Source organism: Phragmites australis, chromosome 6 (assembly GCF_958298935.1).
Source record: "Phragmites australis chromosome 6, lpPhrAust1.1, whole genome shotgun sequence".
Lineage (NCBI taxonomy): Eukaryota > Viridiplantae > Streptophyta > Magnoliopsida > Poales > Poaceae > Phragmites > Phragmites australis.
In genome coordinates, this window is record NC_084926.1 from 41,201,168 (window position 1) to 41,221,168 (window position 20,001).

A 20,001-nucleotide genomic window follows, 5' to 3' on the forward strand; every position below is an offset into this window, starting at 1 on the left:
GTTTAAAAATTATAAAAATAAGCTACCATCTCCCTGTCACATGTCGCCCTTCCATTAGGTTTAAAAAACAAATAAATCACCCTTTCAACAAATGATAGATTAAAAATAAAAATACAGTATTCCAATATTCTTAAAATTCAAAATATTATTGAAATAATCATATATTTTTAAAAAATATGTTGTAGAGGTAACGCCACGGGTCCGGTTAAATAGTCTGGACCGAGGCCCAATGGATCTAACCATGTCTTCTAGGCCCGGGAAAGCCCATATGATCTAACTGGGTCTGACCACACCGCGGCCACACCTCCCGTGCCGCAACCGAAGCAAGGCGAGCATCCGCCGGCGGCCACCCCTTCCCCTCCTCGTCTCGTCCACACCACCACCAGCGCAGCCGCAGCAGCACGGGTGCCGCCCGGTCCCGTCTCGCAGGCACCCGCCTCGCCCTACTCCATGGCAACCAAGTGGGCCCAGAAGACCGTCGTCATCCCCACGCACCGCCGCGGCTGCCACCTCATCACCCCCAAGGTCACTTTCTCACGGCCCCTCCTGTTCCCGTTCTTACCGTTCGTGGTCCCTGGTTGAGATTGCCTTGTTGTTCCTCCGGGTGGTGCAGATTCTGACGGACATCGAGGGCGACCTGTCCGGGTTCAAGTGCGGGCTGGCACATTTCTTCCGTATGTAGATACACACACACACCCCTGCTAATGCAATTCGTAGGCATTTCCTTGATCACATATTCTTGCTTAGATGACGTCAGTTGCTGGTCAGTTGTATTAACCGAGGGAGTTATCTGTAGAAATTTACCGGTAACTCAGAGTGATGGAGTTTTGCTGAACTAGACTTTAATAGCCGGATCAAAATTTGCCAGTAATTCACTATATTTGTTCCTTTTACTCAGCAGAAGTTATGTGGGGATGGTATGTAGGGAACGGAAACTCAGTGCAGTCAGCTGGGACTATACCATTGGCTCTTGTTTCAACATGATTTGTAGCAAGAGGTTCATTTTGTATCTTACATTGATGGCATTTATAAAAAAATGCAGAATATATGTGTCGGCAGCATTCACTAAATTGTGGTATGCTAGCACATAAAGTCAAATATTGGTTCAATGTAGCGGCGCAATTGCACAAGCAATTTGGCTAATTCATAGTGAAAGTTATGGAATCATTTCTTTTGTCACTTGCAACATACATGTATATAACAAGAGTTCATTCATGCATGAGTCATAAAACATAGCTCAGGCTCACACTAGGTAGCCTTAAACTTGTTGCGGCTTTGTAGTCTTCATCACCACGCCCAACTATATGCCTATATAGCTCTGCACTGCATCCATCATGAGGCCTAGCTATGAATAAGCAGAGCAGCAAATCAATAGAGCAAAAATATGCACACACGCGCTGTCTACAAATAAACGGATTGATGTTGGACTGCTGAACTACTGGGCCGGGCATGCCAAGGGTCCATGGCTTAGTTTGGCTCACGAGCGGCTCGCGAGCTAGCTCGGCTCGGCTCGGTTCACAAAGCGAGCCAGCGGTGTGGCTCGTGCTTGGCTTGTTTGGCTAACGAACCGAGCCGAGCCGAGCCTCCACAAGCTCGAGCTCGAGCTAGCTCATGAGTCGCAAGCTTTTTGTCCAGCCCCACCGAAGGCCATCTAACTCAGGATCCCTTCGGAGCCCTGGTGTAGTCCAGGGCGACCCAATCCTTTGAAGCCTTCGAGAAGCTCGGAGGCTACTAGCCGCCGAAGGCTATGGACCCCCGGAGGCTTGGGGAAGGGCGAGGGCCCTCCAGTGAGACCAATAGGGTCGGGCCCACCAATCATGTGGTATATGTCGCGATGTGACTAGCATTAATGCCTGTCAAGTGGTGGTCTCCCTGACACGCTGGTGCAAGTGGTGGTTGCACTGGCACGCTGGACAAGACTGATGCCGTATTTGGCGACCAACCATGCATAGTTGCTACTCGCCGTTGTGTGATTGCCATGGTTGGGTGATGTTATCAGCGTGTTGATATTTTGGCCTCTAGCATGGGCGATGTGTTACGAAACTGACCCTGTAACCCAGTTGTATAAGTAGTAGCTCGTGTCTCTACCATCGTGAGGGGTATGTTTGTAATCTTACTCTTAGGAAAGCAATATAAATACTAACCATTGGCACATATTGCTAGGGATGGAAATTTCTGAGAACTATTGTAGGCATCCTCTTCCTTTGTGCTACTTCTCTAAGCTTGAGTCGTTCTAGTAAGAACGATTCGTGTCGCACCTTGTTCGTGAAAGATAGTTTCTTTCACCAACAGTAATGAAATTATTTTCTCTCTGCAGTGCAGCACACAAGCGCCTCCCTGACCATCAACGAGAACTATGACTCCGATGTACAAGCTGACACCGAGACTTTCCTAAACAGAATTGTCCCAGAGGTAAGTTGCCCAAAATTCTCTCTTCTTTTTCAAAGAAGTATCATTAATTGTTGCTTCATCATGTGTTCATTATTTCCAGGGCCACAATGCTCCTTGGAAGCACACTATGGAAGGTTAGTTAGGTCTCCACTGTGGTATTTCGCAAGGTTTGGCTGAACTTGTGGGTGGTATTCATAAAAATTACTATGCCATGTGATTAATCGACTTGTAGAGATCATACTACTCTCTTTGTGAGGGGACCTAAGACTTCTGTACTAATTGCAGGACCTGATGACATGCCAGCACATATTAAATCATCCATGTTTGGTTGTGCCCTGACGTATGTGTTTCCTCATCCCCCCACTGCATTCTGTTCTTCTACTGCGTCTAAAAACTAATATATAGGATCTTGCTCTGTTCAGGATTCCTATAACTGATGGGTGTCTCAACATGGGTACTTGGCAGGTAAGGGAAATACACACCTGTGTTGACAATTGATCATCTGCTATTGAGCTCACTTCCCAACTTTCTATGGTAATATCAAGATTAGCTAAAACCTGGCAAATGGTCTGAGCATAATACTCATCAGAACTGTATAACAAACGCTTGTATGGAGATTGACAAATCTTACTTGGGATTACGGTTGCAGGGTATATGGCTGTGCGAACATCGTGACCATGCTAGCCCTCGCAAAATAGTGGTTACTCTCAATGGGGTCTAAATTGAAGATCTTAAACGTGGCAGAACAAAGAGCGAACCCAATTTGGGGTGTTTGATGCGCCGTCATGTAAAATCAGGACCCTTTGTTTCAAGTGTGTGGTGTACTGGATTGTGAATCTCAAACATGGATGAATCTCAAAAACAGAAGTTCATCGATGAATCTCCCCACCCGGTGCTGAAAATCAGATACTGGAGGCATGCTCTATCCTGCATTAGCTTTGTTCCTATCTGCCCACCAACACCACAGTAGCACAGCTCGATGTTTGTCTTGTAACTGAAGTAGACAATTCATCATGAGTTTGGCTGATGTGCATTCTGCTAGCTTCATCCGTATATCTTCCATCTGCAAGGCACTCCATCTAATTCTGACATGTTTACAACTAAAAACAGATGTCCACTATCCTCATTCAACCGATGGAAAGGTGTATCAACGTTTTTTACTCCTTTTCTCTGAATATTCATGCCAACAGCAGGACTGTTATGAGCCAATCGCCAAAGGAAGTGATGAACTTTTCTGGGGAATTTCAAATTCCACGACCTTTCCCAATCGACTGAACATTTGAGCTAATTGAATTAATACCTTCTACTTTTGTTTCTGTGCCTCGACATATACTTTATAAGCAGATTTGACCGAGAAAAATCCCTTAGAATCATAATGCCATGCAACTGAATAGTCAATATTTTTCCATAATTGGGATTGTTATAATAATGCCAGCATATTCTTTGCAAAAAGTTTGGAAGATTAGTCCTCGGTCCCAATTATTGGTGTAAGGATCTATCAGGTCCGAGGCCCAAGTAATCAGAGATGAACCTTGGAGATGTTCTGCGAGTAGTTCCTCTTGGGATCCATGGATCCTTCCAGACAAGAATATTATCGCCTGACCCGACTCGCCAAATCATACCTTCCTTGATTAGCCATATTATCAGTATAACTATATTTATTAGGGTCCTCCCCTACCATGGGCGGATCTAGTATGTAGTATAGGGACATAGGTGCACAGATGTACATCTAATAGTTTCTGAAAAAAAAATCACAATTAGTAGGCATAATATATAAATATACTTGTAACTTTTTAGCAAAATATACACTTGTAAATTGGCAAAGTTATGTATATTTAAACACAAACTCGCTAAATAGCCAAACCATCCCAACCAGGCCGTGCTCTCCTCTCTACCCATCCTGTGTTGGGTTGTCCCCAACTGTTCTCAAAATTTCCAGATCTACAAGAATGAAAAAATAGTCTCGCAAATTTATAAATGCTTTCTTGATCATAAGGGGGCAGTTACAAAAGGACGGTTTTTGCAAAACATGTGGGAAATGGTAAGTCTCAAACGTTACATGTTTGGAAAATGTTATAGCTGATTTGTAACGCTTGCTTTGTTCCTTCAACTAGAAGCAGGTCATGAAAGCTGTTGTTACGACAAGAAAGTGCTATTGTATTAAGAAAGAACTGTGTATTTTGAGAAAAGTGAACTAAACTGTAGTAGGGAATCGCTACTTTTACTAACAGGAACAAAATTCAAGCATATGGATTGCAAACCTTTTCTGCTTTGGGTCTTAAGTGAATGAAAGGGTGAGTTAAAAAACCATGGCCAGGCCCCCTCAAGAAATATCGCCTGTAGGTTACTGATGGGATGCTAGCTGCCGGTATACAGGAAAAACGTGGTGCAGAGCACGAACAAAGATTCGGGAAAAGATGGAATAGGAAGACGTGTTTCCAGAACGAACAAGATACGGGTAGAGAAGGGGAAGTTAGCAAAGTTAGACAAGATTGGAATGGTCAGTTAAAACAATAAAAGCAGATTTTTCAGACGTCAAAATTTAGACCCTAAAGAAGAAGAAAAAAGGGCAGATGTATGCACTAGGTATCACTTACCTCTCATTTTTTTTTCTTTGGGAAAAGGAACATATGTTACAAGTTATTTAATGAGTTGGAGCTCTAAATTAAGCCTGTTAAAATGTGGCCATCATTCAGGAGCCCCCTAATTTTAGAATGTTTTTCCTTGTCCGGAAACCTCCTCTTTTCTCTCCTCTCCACAATCTAATATAGAGAGCCTGCAGACCTTAGGCTTGGTGGGGGCGGAGAACAGATTTTCTCAATTTTTGTTCTTGGAGTTTCATGTGAGGTACATCTCTCTCCTCAAACCTTTCGCATTTCAATTTTACTTTGAATTTGAAGTGGCAATGTTATCTTCCCCCTTAATTAATCGATAATATTCCTTGTATGATTTTATTTCCCCCCTTGGTTAGTAGAATTTTTTCTCCGATCTTTGTTTAATTCTTCGACGCTGCTCGTTTTCTTGGTTTATGCATGTTTGTTCTTTGTTCTTCGGTTATTGTCCGAACTCCTGAAGTACCAGACGATTTTCTTTTCAGTAAAAAAAGAGTAGTATATAGTTCTTTATGTTGTATTTCTTGTTCAGAGCTTGGTTCTTACGTGTACACTCCAGGAGCTCACAGAACTGTGTTGTATGCAGGGTGCTCCTCCTGACCAAATGGGAGCAAGTTATCCTCACATGTTTTTGATCCTCTTACTGCTTCATGGAGCCAATGCTGCTTTGAATCCTCCAGCAATGCCGAAATGGCAGACTCTGACTGGTAATCCTAGTTATAGCATTGAAAGTAATCAAAATCCTCTATCTGCTATAAAAAAAAGTTATCGTCCCTTGTGTGTCACAACTTGAAATTATCTTTACCATGTATATCATTATTGTTATAACAGTGTTAATTCTAATAACATAAAGAAGATGAAAACACTAAATTTCTCTTTTCTTGTGTGTCATTGCCATCAGCTCCGTTATGATGGTAGTGGTACACAGTGGAAGGAAAATTTTAAATAGTGACACATAAAGGTTAATAATTTATTTTATAGCAAATTGAGGATTTCAAAAAAAAATTGATGGCATACAAGGAATTATCTCATGTTTCTAAACCACTGCTAATCGTTGTGTTATCGCCCTATAGGTCGTCCCCCTCAGGTCATATCTCGAGGAGGATTCTCTGGCTTGTTTCCCGACTCAAGCCAGTTTGCATACCAATTTGCCTTGTCAACCAGCTTGCACGACGTCGTCCTGTTCTGCGACCTGCAATTCTCAAGCGACGGCATGGGCTTCTGCAAGACCGGACTGACCCTCGACAACTCGACTCTAATTTCCGAGGTCTTCCCTAAGATGGACAAGACGTACAAGGTGCACGGAGAAGATGTCCATGGCTGGTTCTCTCTGGATTTCACTGCGGACCAGCTAATTCAGAACGTTACGCGTAAGAAAATTTGAAGAATGGAACTAGCAATTTTGAAATAGTTTGTTGTGGGAACTTGCATTGTACTGACTTGACGTGTGTTGATCATCCCTCAGTGATCCAGAACATCTTTTCTCGCCCAAGCACATTTGATGGCTCCTTGGGAATGTACATGCTTGATGATGTTGTTGAACTCCGCCCCCCTAAAATTTGGCTTAATGTAGAGGTAAGTGTGCTTTCCTCCTCTTATTACACCATGTTGTTTATATCTAACACGATTCCATGCTCTTTGGCAGTACAATTCATTCTTTCTGGAGCACAAGTTAAGTAGCGAAGATTATATATTAGCACTACCAAAAGAATTTAGCCTCGCTTACATCTCCTCACCAGAGATTGCATTCTTGAAAAGCCTGGGTGGAAAGCTCAGGAAAAGCAAGACGAAGCTCATCTTCCGGTTTCTCAATGAAGACGTCGTTGAGCCTTCGGCCAAGAAAACATACGGAGAACTTGTGAAAGACCTGAAATCCGTCAAGGAATTCGCAATTGGGATTCTTGTCCCCAAGACCTACATCTGGCCAGTGAACAAGGATCAGTACTTGGCGCCATCTACCAGTTTGGTCAAAGATGCGCATGCCCTGGGCCTGGAAGTCTATGTGTCTGGATTTGCCAATGATCTCGCCATGAGTTACAACTACAGCTATGATCCCAGTGCAGAGTACTTGCAATTCATAGAAAATCCAGACTTCTGTGTCGACGGCTTGCTCACGGACTTCCCGCCCACCGCATCTGGAGCTGTTGGTAAGAACTGTTTCATGCTGGATCTGAGGGAGTGAAGAAAACCTGAATAATTCATTCATGTTGCTTTGGACATGACAGAAACTTGCACATAATGCGCTATATCAGAGCAGTTTACCATCTTTGCCTCCTTTATAGCATCTCAAGTTTTTTTGGGGGGGTGGGAGGGGGTGGGGAATTTGATTATATGTCTAAAGTTGATCCATTTTGATAATATATTCGAAGTTGATCATATATCTTATAGGAACTAGTTTGTAACAAAGTTTATCCATCACATCTCTTACATAATACGAAATTTTGTTCCAAACTAGTCTTGCAGGACATATGATCAAAGGATGATCAACTTTGAAACATATAATAAATTTTCCCCTTTTTTGGCTTATTTGCAGCTTGCTTGGCTCATACTAAGGGCAATCCTCTACCTCCTCCCGGAAGTAAGCTATCAGTTCATTACTATCACTCACTGTCACTTTGTCAGTTTATCATCCTCCTCCTTCAGTGCTTATTTCCCTGCACAAATTTAGAGGACACCAGGCCGCTGATCATCACCCACAACGGCGCGAGCGGCGTCTTCCCCGGCGGCACGGACCTCGCCTACCAGCAGGCGATGAAAGATGGCGCCGACATCATAGACTGCACGGTTCAGATGTCGAAAGACGGGGTGCCCTTCTGCATGCCCTCTGCCGATCTCGGCAGCTGCACCACCGCGGCCACCGCTTTCATCACCAAAGGCTCCACTGTCCATGAGATTCAGAACAAGTCCGGCATTTTCTCGTTCGATCTGTCATGGAGCGAGATTCAAACCTTGAAACGTTCGTGAGGAACATTTCTGCTTCCTCATAGGTTCTTTTCTCCCAAAATGTCATGTCATGCATGTGCACGTGCTGACAACATGTTCTTTTTCTTTCCTGTCATCCGAGCAGCCGAACTTGTCGCTCCGTTTGCCCAGGCAGGCCTGAAAAGAAATCCTGCGGCGAAGAATGCTGGCAAGTTCATGACTTTGTCCCAATTTCTGGACATGGCTAAGGCCAGCAATGTCTCCGGTATTCTGATCGACATAGAGGTAATTAACATGGGGATCAGTTCATTCGACGTTACTGTTGTTCCTTTCAGTCTGTTAAATAAACCGAGCATTCTTGTGCCGGCCGGGTGCGCGCATGCAGCATGCTCCCTACCTCGCGACCAGAGGGCTCGGCGTGGTGGACGCGGTCACCGGCGCGCTGGCCAACTCCAGCTACGACAAGGAGACCAAGCAGCAGGTGATCATCCAGTCCGACGACTCGTCGGTGCTGTCGGCGTTCAAGAAGTCGTTCCCGGCATCCAAGCGGGTGCTCTACATCGAGGCCGAGGTCGGCGACGCCTCGAAGCCTTCGGTGGACGAGATGAAGGAGTTCGCGGACGGCGTGAGGATCCACCGTGGCTCGGTGGCCCAGGTCACCGGCTACTTCCTGACGCGGTTCAGCAACGTGGTCGGCAGCCTGCACGCCGCCAACCTCACCGTGTTCATCGGCGTTCTCAGGAACGAGTTCATGAACCTTGGGTTCGACTACTTTGCTGACCCCATGGTCGAGGTCGCCACGTACTCGGCGGCGGTGATGGCCGACGGGCTCGTGACTGATTTCCCGGCCACTGCAGCTGCATACTTCAGTGAGTATCTGCCAGGCGGACAGGCAACCATGAATACTCAATATTCATGAATAGTTTCAGATTACAGCCACAGCAGAGAGTTTGTCAGATCAAGAACTCCAAATCTGCTTTAAAACCTGTTTGTAAGCTACCAGTTTGAGACTACAGGTTCTGATTTTTTTTACTATGTATGAATTGCAGGGAGCCCATGCAGTGACATGAGCTTGAACCTGAGCTACTCGATCCTGCCGGCACAACCTGGCGCTCTGGTCGACCTAGCCGCCCCCGGTTCGCTGCCTCCGGTTGGAGCGCCCGCACCGATGCTCCAACCCGCCGACGTTCTTGATCCGCCACTGCCACCTGTTGTCGCCGTGAGCACGGCCGCGGCTCCGGCGCAGACAGGGGCCACTGACAACAGCACCTCGGCGGCCAGCTTCAACGCCGGCAGCTGCCTCTTGGTGGCTGGCACCGTTACCCTCTTGTTCCTGAGCTTCCTGCAGTGATCCTTCCTTGGTGACTGGCATTGTACTACCACATGTTTTTGTGTTCTCTCTATGTTCCCCCCTCTTCACATCCTCAAATCTACTGTAACATATCGCTCTTTAAATAGATATACATTGTCAAGAACCCGCACAGAAATACAGATCAGAAAAAATATTAACTCTGCCCCCGTTCATGCTTGGATGCTACAGTTTGTACATCAAAGCTGTGTTTTTTTTTATTTTATACAGTTAAGGTCACCACTTGACATTTTTTAACTAAGAACTGAGAAGGTGAGAATCAGCAAGAATTCATAAGTGCACAACAGCAATATGGAGGACACAACAACAACAAAAAATTCAACTGATTTATGTTTTGGAAGGGTAAAAATCCAGCAAATTTTTTGCGTGGAAAAATCCAGCGAATTTTTAGAGTCCGCTGATGATAAATCCCCATTTTGTTATTAGACTTTAATTGAGAAATTAAATACTTATAAAAAAATTAGTATGTAACCACTAGAATGTATGCGGACCCGTTTGGGACGCTGGAGTTTCGTAAGATTTTATGCAAGGTTTCTATAAATTTTCGTAAAATTCCTATGTTCCGAACGAGGTCGGCACCAATGTATGCGGTACATATCTTTGGGATGCTGGAATTTAGTAAGATTTAGAGTAAATATATTTCGATTGCAAAATTATCAAAAATCATTTTTTTTCTCTTATTTTAAAAAATACACTTACTTTGTATCATTTTATCATAAAATTACAATTCTTTTAATTTAACAATCACAAAACTATATTTTTCTCTCATATTTCATAAAATCATACTTGCTTTGCATCACTTTCATAAAACTACACTTATGTTGTTGTAAACAATCTGATAAGATAAACCCATACGTCATATTTATAGGCTTTAGCTATCACCATTTGTTAATGTGGTCCACTATGTCATATCACAATTTTTTGTTACGTTAGTAGATACTATGTGATATTTGAGATTTTTCTAGGGGAAGTTATCAATTTAACACGAGTTGAATTTCTGAGTATGAAAAATTGATGTTAGTGGGGTTGATGTGGCACCATTTAGCTGCTCAAATGGCGTGTTACCATTTGGTGATTAAATGGTGCTATGCAAATTCCCACAAACGCTAATTTTTTGTGTACATAAATTTAACTCGCGTTAGATCAGTAGCTTTCAAGAGAAAGATCTCAAATGCCACGTAGGATCTATTAACTTGGCAAGTAATTGTGATATGGCGTAGTCGGTCACATCAGCAAACAGTGAGAGATGGAGCTTATAAGTATGACGTATGCGCTCATCTTGTCAGATCTGTTCATAATAACATAAGTATAATTTTATGATAAATTGATGTAAAGTAAATGTGTTTTTTAAAATAAGAGGGAAAAATATAGTTTTGTGATAGCTAAACCAAAAGAAATATAGTTTTTTTATAAAGTGATGCAAATAGAGTGTTGTTTTGTAAAATAGGAGGGAAAAATAGTTTTGTTATAGTTTTGACGATCTTAGTGTAGTTTTGCAAATTTTACTCTAAGATTTATACAAGGTTCGTATTGATGCTCGTAATTTTTTTTATAAAATTCATATGTTCTAAGCGAGTCGCCACCCATCAAGTAGGAAAGGGAAAATATGAGTGCGTTTAATTGTCTGAATTTATTCTAGTTTGATTCGATGGATATGTATAATCTTAAAGAGAAATATGTTTAGTTACCCGTATTCACTGTTTTAATATTATCTGACAGATGCAAATATACACCTTAAGGCTAAGCCAAGAATAAAACTTCACTCCATAGCCTGACACAGGATACAGACTCTTCCATCAGCTCATTCAGATGGGCCACTATAAATATCATAAAATCATTTTTTAAAATAACGAATTAGAATCTCAACTCTTACCTCTGCTCATATAATCTTAGATTCGATCAAATAAATAAAAATTCAACTCAACTTATCTTACACAAATATAACTAACTAAATATTTTTAATAAATATAAATATGCTCGATCTGCTTCCATTGAGTCAGCGAGGAAACCGAACACACCTGTGTTCTCCTTGAAACACTTGACAGATCTAAACGGCCAAACCGCCCACTTTTGCGGAAACCCCCCCTCCAATTCTGCGTTCTATTCGATCCACGCCCCGCATCACAGTCGTCCACTCTCACTCCTTCCCACCTCCGGCGATGGCCGGCCGCCTCCACGGCGCCGCCGCTTCCTCGCCCCTCCCCCGCGTGCTCCTCCTCCTCGCGGCCCTCGCGCTCTTCTCCCTCTCCTTCCTCTCCCTCCGCTCCCTCCGTCCCGCCGCCGCCCTCGGCAAATCCCGCTCCCTCCCGCCGCTCTCCTCGTCGGTGTACCACTCCTCCGAGGCGTTCGCAGCGGGGTACGCGGAGATGGAGCGGAGCTTCAAGGTGCACGTCTACCCGGACGGCGACCCCAAGACGTTCTACCAGACGCCGCGCAAGCTCACGGGCAAGTACGCCAGCGAGGGCTACTTCTTCCAGAACATTCGCGAGAGCCGGTTCCGCACCGAGGATCCCGAACGAGCGGACCTCTTCTTCGTCCCCGTCTCGCCTCACAAGATGCGCGGCAAGGTCGGACCTATGACCCGTCTCTCTGTTTGAACTCTATTCTGTCGCTCGTTTCGTCGCGGTGTAGAGCTGTGGTGTAGTTGTTGGATGCATCAGTGTGCCAGGAAGGTTGGACTGCTCTCGTTTGTCCAAACGTCTAATGTTGCTGTGAAGATTGGCAAATGCTAAAGATCGCCTCTTATGGGTAGGATTGATTTGAATTTCGTAGTAGAATGTGCAAAGTAATGTAAGATTCCTGTATTGAGCCTACAGATTTCTTTGTGACGCTACTTCTAAAGTTCGGCCAGTTCGTGGGGTTTTTGTGCATTGCTGTGTATGACTGGACATGTGGAGTGGAGACATCTTTGAAATTTACATGTTGGTTGAGTTTACACTAGTAATGTGTTATCAATATTATATATGTTGATTAATGCACGTCTATGACTGCTTCCTGCAAATTATTTCCTTAAAATTAACTGATATTATAGAGGTGCTGATCAGTTCAGCCGGTTATCACTCTGATGTAATATCTTTGGTTTCTTAACTTGTTGGCTCATAACATTTGCAATGTATTCTTTTTCTTCTCATATGAGATAGCTATTGAATTTTCCTTTTTCAAAGTTTCAGGAAACTTTGTGGAATTGACATGCTTCATATTTACATGTATTGTTCTTGTCCTGATTGTACTTTTATGGTAGTTATTTACATGTATTGTTTTTGCCTTGCAGGGTACTTCGTATGAGAATATGACTGTGATAGTTAAGGACTACGTAGAAGGCTTGATAAACAAGTATCCTTACTGGAACAGGACGCTAGGCGCAGACCACTTCTTTGTCACCTGCCATGATGTGGGTGTGAGAGCATTTGAAGGACATCCATTCATGGTGAAAAACTCTATTAGAGTTGTCTGTTCGCCAAGCTATAATGTTGACTTCATACCACATAAGGATGTTGCTCTTCCTCAAGTGTTACAGCCGTTTGCTCTACCCGAAGGAGGAAATGATGTTGAGAACAGGTTAAAATGACACTTCCTATTTGCTTATGCTATAGACTATAAAGTAATGTTGCTTATGCTATAGACTATAGAGTAATGTTGAGAACAGGTTAAAATGACACTTCCTATTTGCACATGCAATACCGTAAAAAATTGCTTGTATGTTTCTACTTCAGGGTGTGTTTGGACTGGTGGGGATTAGGACCAATTCCTTCAGATTATGTAGGAAAACAAACTAAATTCCTTGGCCCACGGCTTTGGGTCTAATCGCTGCCTACCCAAGCAAGCCTGGAGTGTTTTTCTATACTCTATTGGTGTACAACTTTTGTGCCTATAGGGTCATGCAGAGTGGAAATTTGATTTTGCAAAATACAAGTTGTCATGAGAATTAGAAGTGTACACAGTATTATTAGTACAGAAAGTTGCACTTAGGTGTAGCAAAGAAGCATTTAGGTGTACCAAAATTGAAAGCTGCTCACAACCATGCAGTAGTCTTCACTACAGGTTAAATATCTAGTTCCACCATTACAAGCTCTCTATCTTATTTGTTATTTTTGCAATGGAAACAGGACAATTCTTGGATTTTGGGCTGGCCATCGCAACTCCAAAATAAGAGTTATTTTGGCACGAGTATGGGAGAATGACACAGAGCTTGCTATCAGCAACAACAGGATAAGTAGAGCTATTGGAGAGCTAGTTTATCAGAAGCAGTTTTACCGTACTAAGTTCTGTATCTGTCCTGGTGGCTCTCAAGTTAATAGTGCCCGTATTACCGACTCAATACACTATGGTTGTGTGCCTGGTAAGTTTTTCTACATGTCACACCTCAATGTTCTTTTTATTCCCCTTTTATGGGAATACAGCTTTTCAGAAATCTCATGAGTCATGATTATTATGTTCTAATCGTGTTCTTCTATCCTTTTTAGTTATTTTGTCAGACTATTACGACTTGCCTTTCAATGATATTCTTGACTGGAGAAAGTTTGCGGTTGTACTTAAAGAGAGAGATGTATATCAACTAAAGAGTATTCTGAAATCTATATCGCAGGAAGAATTTGTTTCATTACACAAAAATCTAGTTCAGGTATGTTGATCCTGAGTAGTGAATACTTGTAATTCTTACTATAATCGATGCATTCATCTTCCTGGTTTTGTACTGTACTAACAAGTGAAGTTTGAATTCCAGGTTCAGAAACACTTTGTGTGGCATTCACCCCCTGTTCCCTATGATGCATTCCACATGGTTATGTATGAACTGTGGCTGCGGCATCATGTGATCAAGTACTAAAGCCTATGGACATGTGATTGCTTACCTAATTGTCTGATCCATCAGAAAGATATCATCAAGTCTGACAGCTTGCTGGTGCTACCCTGAATATGTCCTTTCACACTTTGCTCACGGAACCTGCATCTGGATGGGTCACTGAATATAATGGGTAGTGAAGCACAGTACAATGGAGAGCATCTGCATGAAAGGAGGTCATCGTCGAGCATATATAGAGTCCCAGTTAATAGGCTGATTAGTTAATTCTTTTTACAACAGTTATTTATTTCCCATATTGCAGTCTTTTTTTTGTCACTGAATTTCTTTCTATCTCACGGATTTGCATGCTTAACCCATGTGCATTCACATGTAAATTTTGTGGTCACTCTTGTAAAGTAATGTACGATAGAATTTATGAGAAACAGAGCTTATTCCATCTGATAGACAAGACAGCTGTGAGTTGTGACAAATATGTAGGGATTAACATGGCTATGGACTCAGGGTTTCACTAACCATAACTGGCCCCCAAAAGATAGGGAAATTGGCTGCTTTGGGGTAACCAGGAGGATTGGGCCTGGTTTCATTTACTGGTACCTGCCAGTTTCGCGAAAAACTGGCGGCAACCGGTTCCTTGGCCCTGTATGCAACATAATATCCATGTAAAGTTGACTTTAACGTCTACCATATCTATCAGACTATCACAATAATTTCCGTGATGAGTTGATGACCATATATGACCAGATGTCCAGACACATCGGCATAAGTATGCAAGATGTTTCTGCTTACAGGAATATGCCAGTGCTAAAGCAGCATAACTATACATGTTGCCCGTTATGCAGAATAGCAGACATAGCATGTACTACAGATTATCATAATGGAATAAGAGTTCAAATCAAGTAGATGACCATTTCTTCCAAGGTGTGAATCACTAACTTATCCATTGTACTTTTACATTGTATTGATGGAAATATTGCCGTTACTTTATTGAATGTGCAAACATATCTACATGGCATGCATCAATTTCTTTCATACAGAGCTGGACCGTGCATCAAGACATTGTCCAGGCTATAGCATCTGATCCGTCACCTTCAACAAGAGCATTGAATGATCACTTGATAAGGATACACCTGATTGGTGAACCCTCTGCTCCAACCAGTCTGAGAGGTAAACAATGCAACATGTATATTCCAGCCTTTACATCGTCTAGTTTCAGACCTTCGACTGGGATTATGTCCTAACAGAACAAGGTAAGCAAATCAACCAATAATTCAAATGCTATGCAGTTCTTAGATGGTATGTCCATTCTGTTGCAGATCACCTATACATGAAGTGTAATGTGTTTTTTTAGGAGCATTAAATAAGTAAGCAAGCATTGTTTCAAAAAAGAGGTTACTTAGCGCGAAAATTTCAGAACCAATGCTTCGATTAACTTGTCAACTAGCAATACTGTAATAACATGTTTTCCTAAATTGTGCAGCCAGTAATGCTTGACATGGAAATCTTCTGTAGAATAAAGGAATAAATAGAAAGAGGTTACAGACATGCTGAATGCAACAAAGGTTGATTTGAAATATTTTTGGTCAGGAAGCTGCAGTGTCTTACCGGGTTTTTGAAAATGCCCAGTGTAAGAAGATGCCCAGTGTAAGACGGATCTCCGATCTCAACTGTTACACCCGTGGTCGCCGGCTAGAGGCACGGGACGTGAGCAAGGATCAGACAGAGGAAGATGAGCTTGAGCAAGGGAAAAGAGATTGAGACGAATTTTTCTTTTTCATTTCTTAATTCTCAAGCCACAGTACAGGTCCGGTTATATACTCCCGGCCTCACTCACACTGCCCTCAGGGCCTCACTCACACAGCCCGCCATCTGGCTAGCAACAGCTCACAAACCCGGTTCAAACACCTGTTACTCACCATTTTATCTGAAAATGCTGTTCACCGTCACTCGCCGTCTTGAGTGACAGAGCATCAGCATCGGAGGAGGAAACATGGTCAAAAGCTCGCAGCTGAGGATAAATAAGCAAATGAGCTGCTGCATACTGCGGTTTTTGATAGCCCTCGAGATTCTCTCAGCATTTGCAAATGTCACAAGTCTTTTATTTTATTTTTATTTTTTGTTTTTTTTAAGACTGGATCTGGGTCCTCTTTTACGTGTCTAGACTCTAGTCTAGCGATGATGTTTGTCTGCACATGAATGAGCAGTTTGTGCAAACAAATTAACCCATCTCATCAGTTGACAGTATAATTCTCGAGTAAAAACGGAGCGAATGGGTAAAATCCTCGCATGTACAGACACGAAACTATCATGCTCTGCAAGGCGCAAACTACACCACCACCACCACAACAACAACGCTTTGCCCCAAGCAAACTGGGGTAAGAACACAAAGAACACAATCTTTTTCAGTCTGCTGGTGCTTACTCAGGATTTCTCCAATTTTCAGTTGTGAAATACCAGGTTCCAGGCCTCGTTTAAAGCCAACTGTAGGTCTGTCTTACACCACTGGCTTAACCCTAGTGTAAATGTCTCGAAGGAAATATTGTTATCGCTTTATTGACGGTACAAACATATCTATATGTGCATGCATCATTTCTCTTTCACACAGAGGTGGATTGTGTGCCAAGACATCAGCCAGGGTGCAGATTCAGCTGGCGTGATACTTCTTCAGCGAGGACTGCGAGGAGTGATCACTTGATGAGGATGCACCTGATTGGCGAACCCTCTGCTCCAACCAGTCTGAGAGGTAAGCAATGCAACATGTATATTCCAGCCTTTACATCGTCTAGTTTCAGACCTTCCACTGGAATTATGTCCTGACAGAACAAAATAAGCAAATTAACCAATGGTTCAAACGCTATGCAGTTTTTCGATGGTATGTCCATTCTGTTGTAGATCGCCTACACGTATAGTGTAATATTCTTTTGAGGAGCACTGAAATAAAGTAAGCAAGCATTGTCCCAACAAAACGTATTTTAGCACAAAAAATTAGAACCAATACTTTGTTAGACTTGTCAACAATCGATACTGTAATACCATATTTTTTTTAGTTATATACTACTAGCCAGTAACATTTGACATGGAAATCTTGTGCGGTAGAATAGGGGAATAAACAGAATGAGATTACAGGCTTGCTAAAGGCAGCCAAGGTTAATTGGTGGATTTGAAATCTTTGTTGGTCAGGAAACTGCAGTATCTTACCGGGTTTTTGAAAAAGACCACATGGGCAGAGATTAAGTGATCAAATGCTGCAACTGAGAGATAGTCAACCCCTGCAAAATTGCCAGTATCAGTATGCTATGTTATATATTATTTGATCCACCAAGTAACAAAAGGTCACAGAAAGGTTGTCCAAAATTACGGTTAGCAAATACGTGTCAAGTCAATGACTCCAGATCAATAAAAAAAGATGATGAACAGATGGCAACCAGCACATAAGAAAACAAAGCTTCGTATTCTCGAGAAAAAAATAGAAACCAAGCTTCATCCAACGAGTCAAATGTCAGTGTCACCAATGATTCGAGTGTGCAGGACATAATTTCTTACCAACTAGCTTGATGTCAGTGTTGTCAACTAACCACTGTGCACCATCCTCTGTAAATCCAACATAACTTAGGTCACCTTCCTTCTTCCACATCAGCTTCCTAGAAATCATTTGCACACATGTTCAATAAAGTCTACAAAATGTTTGTCTAATGATAGTTGAATGATGAAAACTCATAAGTGCAATCGAATTCTGTCATGAAAATGAGTCATACCTGTCGGTGTTCAGTGTCCTGAATAGAACCCGACTAACTCCTTTTGGGATATTTAGGGATGCCATTGCTTGAGCTGCATAGAGCGATAATTGAGGGTTAATATACTAGATGCTACTGCTAGGCAGCATTCATGGTTCCTTCAAATTCTAGGAGAATCGTAACAGGTACAACCAAATATCGGTCTATGCCCTGGAACCAAACCACAACACATGCATATGATGTATTTGAACGAGAAAATGGTTTCTGTGTGCAATACCGCAGTGTATACGAATCTTTATCAGATGACGAGAAAAAGGTCGTGAATAAGGTAATTAATAGATTCCTCGTAAAAAAAAAGGTAATTCATAGATAATTTGATAGATGAACTAGTTACTTGAAAAGAATGCATGGTACCTGTTATATTTGTGTCTCTCGGAACATCAACCAGTAACGCAGGTCCTGTCCAGTGAAAAGGAATCAATCATTATCAGTCAAATCATTTACAAGAACCACATGAATTTTAATCAAGCATAGCATGCAAAATGCTGCACTTCAAGCAATTAATGGATAGTCTATTTCGCATCTATTCTGAATCTGACAACATCACCTAAAGGAAAATGAATCCCGCCCATGTTTAGACCATTAATTTTTCGATTGAACCATTGAGACTAATCTTGGCCGAGACGGACAGAATAATCTTTCGCAAGCTACCATTGAGGACAGTGAGGTCGAGCTTGTCGACGTCGAGGCCGGCCTCGAAGTGCTCCTGGATCATGTGCCCCGGCGCGTCGACGTGGGTGCCGGCGTGCACCACCATGCGGAGCTCCGACAGGTTGAAGAGCGTCCCGTTCGCCATGGACATCGTCAGATGCACCACCGGGCCCAGCCCGTCCGGTCCGACCGCCGGCAGCTCCGGCCGGTACGCGTGTGTGATGTCCACGATGCGCCCGCCGTCGTACTCCTCCAGCCGAGGCGCCCCCACCGCCGCGCCCGGACCGCACGTGCCGGCGCCGTCGTCCGCGTAAGCTGGGTGGACGGCGATGCCGCCTCCGCCAGCGACAAGAGCGAAGGGTGCTATTGTGGCGGCGAGCAGGAGCATTGCCATCGGAGGAGGAGACATGACCACAAGCTCACAACTCACAAGACGAGAAAGTGAGCAGCAACGGAGCACAGTGGAACTCAGCTGCTCAACACTGCGGCTTTTGATAGCACTCGAATCTTTCAGACACCGAATAGATTGGCTTTGGCCCATGCTTAAATTATTAAGATAAAGGAAAGATACTGACGAGTTTCAAGTTAAAAAAAATTTGTGGCTCTTTTGAGATTTGAGAGCAATAGCCGAAAAGATGCCGAGCACCACGTAGATGCCGAGCCACCCTAAGCAATTCTTTTTCAATCTCGTCTTCCAGCCTCCTCAATTTCCCCTTATCCCCGCATCGTGTTTCTACCTACTAGCGCATGGATTTCAGATGATTTCTATCAATCATGTATTCATGTTCTTCCGAGGAGGCTAAGAAGATCATATGCGCATACACGACAAATCAAAGCTTCGATTTTTTTTTTTTTTTGGTGCAAGAAAAAATCGCGCACCGTTGAGGACTTCGAGGTCGAGCGTGTCGACGTCGAGGCCGGCGGCGAAGTGGCCCTGGTTGATGTGGCCCGGCGCATCGACGTGGGTGCCCATGTGGCACTCCATCTTGAGCTCCGACAGGTTGTACGCCGACCCGTTCTCCATCGACTCCTTGAGCCGCACCACGGGCCCCGTCACAGCCCCCGGCGCGAACGCCGGCAGGTCCGGCCGGTACGCGTGCGTGATGTCCAGGATGCGCCGCCCGCCATCGCTCTCCTCCAGCCGCCGCGGGGCCGCCGCGCTGAGGCCGCCGTCGAGCCCGCAGGAGCCCTCATCGGCGTACCCCGGATGCGCGTCGCCGGCCGACGCCGCGGGTAGAGCCTCCCGCGAGGCGACGAGGAGGAGCGCGAGGAGGAAGGGTAGCTGGGCGGCGGGCATGGTGCGGTGCCGTGCCGTGCCGAGCTGACCTCACGCGGGCTGGAATCTCGGAGGACTGGGCTCGCTGGAGACTTGGAGAGTGATGGTTGGCATACTATCCTGCTGCATTTATGGCCTCATATCCGCCTCCTGTCGCAGCTGCAGCCGCACGATAGCGAAACTACGTG

The 20,001-nt window shown here is 43.7% G+C and overlaps 4 protein-coding genes across 5 annotated transcripts; 2 read left to right on the top strand and 2 right to left on the bottom strand.

Moving 5' to 3' along the window:
• The first annotated feature begins 254 nt into the window (after positions 1-254).
• Positions 255-9,578, top strand: LOC133922514 (glycerophosphodiester phosphodiesterase GDPDL7-like). Its single transcript, XM_062367876.1, has 12 exons — positions 255-525; positions 614-674; positions 2,318-2,412; positions 2,492-2,525; positions 6,077-6,373; positions 6,469-6,578; positions 6,649-7,150; positions 7,537-7,581; positions 7,672-7,959; positions 8,071-8,210; positions 8,311-8,794; positions 8,975-9,578. The coding sequence occupies exons 1-12, from the start codon at positions 451-453 to the stop codon at positions 9,274-9,276; spliced, it is 2,433 nt and encodes an 810-aa protein (XP_062223860.1). The 5' UTR covers positions 255-450; the 3' UTR covers positions 9,277-9,578.
• Positions 9,579-11,380: 1,802 nt separating this feature from the next.
• LOC133922515 (probable glycosyltransferase At5g03795) lies at positions 11,381-14,531 on the top strand. Its single transcript, XM_062367877.1, has 5 exons — positions 11,381-11,861; positions 12,566-12,852; positions 13,401-13,633; positions 13,758-13,915; positions 14,018-14,531. Exons 1-5 carry the CDS (start codon positions 11,454-11,456, stop codon positions 14,117-14,119), a joined length of 1,188 nt encoding a protein of 395 aa, XP_062223861.1. The 5' UTR covers positions 11,381-11,453; the 3' UTR covers positions 14,120-14,531.
• Positions 14,532-15,188: 657 nt separating this feature from the next.
• On the bottom strand, positions 15,189-19,926 carry LOC133922516 (cyclase-like protein 1). Of its 2 annotated transcripts, none has more exons than XM_062367880.1 (6): positions 19,417-19,926; positions 18,241-18,285; positions 17,848-17,920; positions 17,636-17,733; positions 17,291-17,361; positions 15,189-15,329 (listed from the first exon to the last, which is right to left on the bottom strand). In XM_062367880.1, the coding sequence occupies exons 1-6, from the start codon at positions 19,832-19,834 to the stop codon at positions 15,204-15,206; spliced, it is 831 nt and encodes a 276-aa protein (XP_062223864.1). In that variant the 5' UTR covers positions 19,835-19,926; the 3' UTR covers positions 15,189-15,203. The 2 variants fall into 2 exon arrangements, with proteins under 2 accessions (XP_062223864.1, XP_062223863.1); XM_062367879.1 differs by lacking the exon at positions 15,189-15,329 and adding an exon at positions 16,491-16,905 and having other exon boundaries at positions 19,417-19,924.
• Positions 18,294-19,403, bottom strand: LOC133922517 (cyclase-like protein 1). The gene has a single exon (XM_062367881.1). It carries the CDS (start codon positions 19,076-19,078, stop codon positions 18,461-18,463), a length of 618 nt encoding a protein of 205 aa, XP_062223865.1. The 5' UTR covers positions 19,079-19,403; the 3' UTR covers positions 18,294-18,460.
• Positions 19,927-20,001: the final 75 nt, after the last annotated feature.

What these genes read in the sequence shown, in the direction of transcription:
- LOC133922514 (XM_062367876.1), top strand. Translation starts at nt 451, where the DNA reads ATGGCAACCAAGTGGGCCCAGAAGACCGTCGTCATCCCCACGCACCGC. An exon ending in GCCACCTCATCACCCCCAAG is followed by an intron (nt 526 to 613) that starts GTCACTTTCTCA and finishes CGGGTGGTGCAG; the next exon opens with ATTCTGACGGACATCGAGGG. An exon ending in CGAGATTCAAACCTTGAAAC is followed by an intron (nt 7,960 to 8,070) that starts GTTCGTGAGGAA and finishes TCATCCGAGCAG; the next exon opens with CCGAACTTGTCGCTCCGTTT.
- LOC133922515 (XM_062367877.1), top strand. Translation starts at nt 11,454, where the DNA reads ATGGCCGGCCGCCTCCACGGCGCCGCCGCTTCCTCGCCCCTCCCCCGC. An exon ending in CTCACAAGATGCGCGGCAAG is followed by an intron (nt 11,862 to 12,565) that starts GTCGGACCTATG and finishes TTTGCCTTGCAG; the next exon opens with GGTACTTCGTATGAGAATAT. An exon ending in ACACTATGGTTGTGTGCCTG is followed by an intron (nt 13,634 to 13,757) that starts GTAAGTTTTTCT and finishes TATCCTTTTTAG; the next exon opens with TTATTTTGTCAGACTATTAC.
- LOC133922517 (XM_062367881.1), bottom strand. Translation starts at nt 19,078, where the DNA reads ATGGGCCAAAGCCAATCTATTCGGTGTCTGAAAGATTCGAGTGCTATC.
- LOC133922516 (XM_062367880.1), bottom strand. Translation starts at nt 19,834, where the DNA reads ATGCCCGCCGCCCAGCTACCCTTCCTCCTCGCGCTCCTCCTCGTCGCC. An exon ending in GAGAGACACAAATATAACAG is followed by an intron (nt 17,921 to 18,240) that starts GTACCATGCATT and finishes CGCTCTATGCAG; the next exon opens with CTCAAGCAATGGCATCCCTA. An exon ending in AGGACACTGAACACCGACAG is followed by an intron (nt 17,734 to 17,847) that starts GTATGACTCATT and finishes AATGATTTCTAG; the next exon opens with GAAGCTGATGTGGAAGAAGG.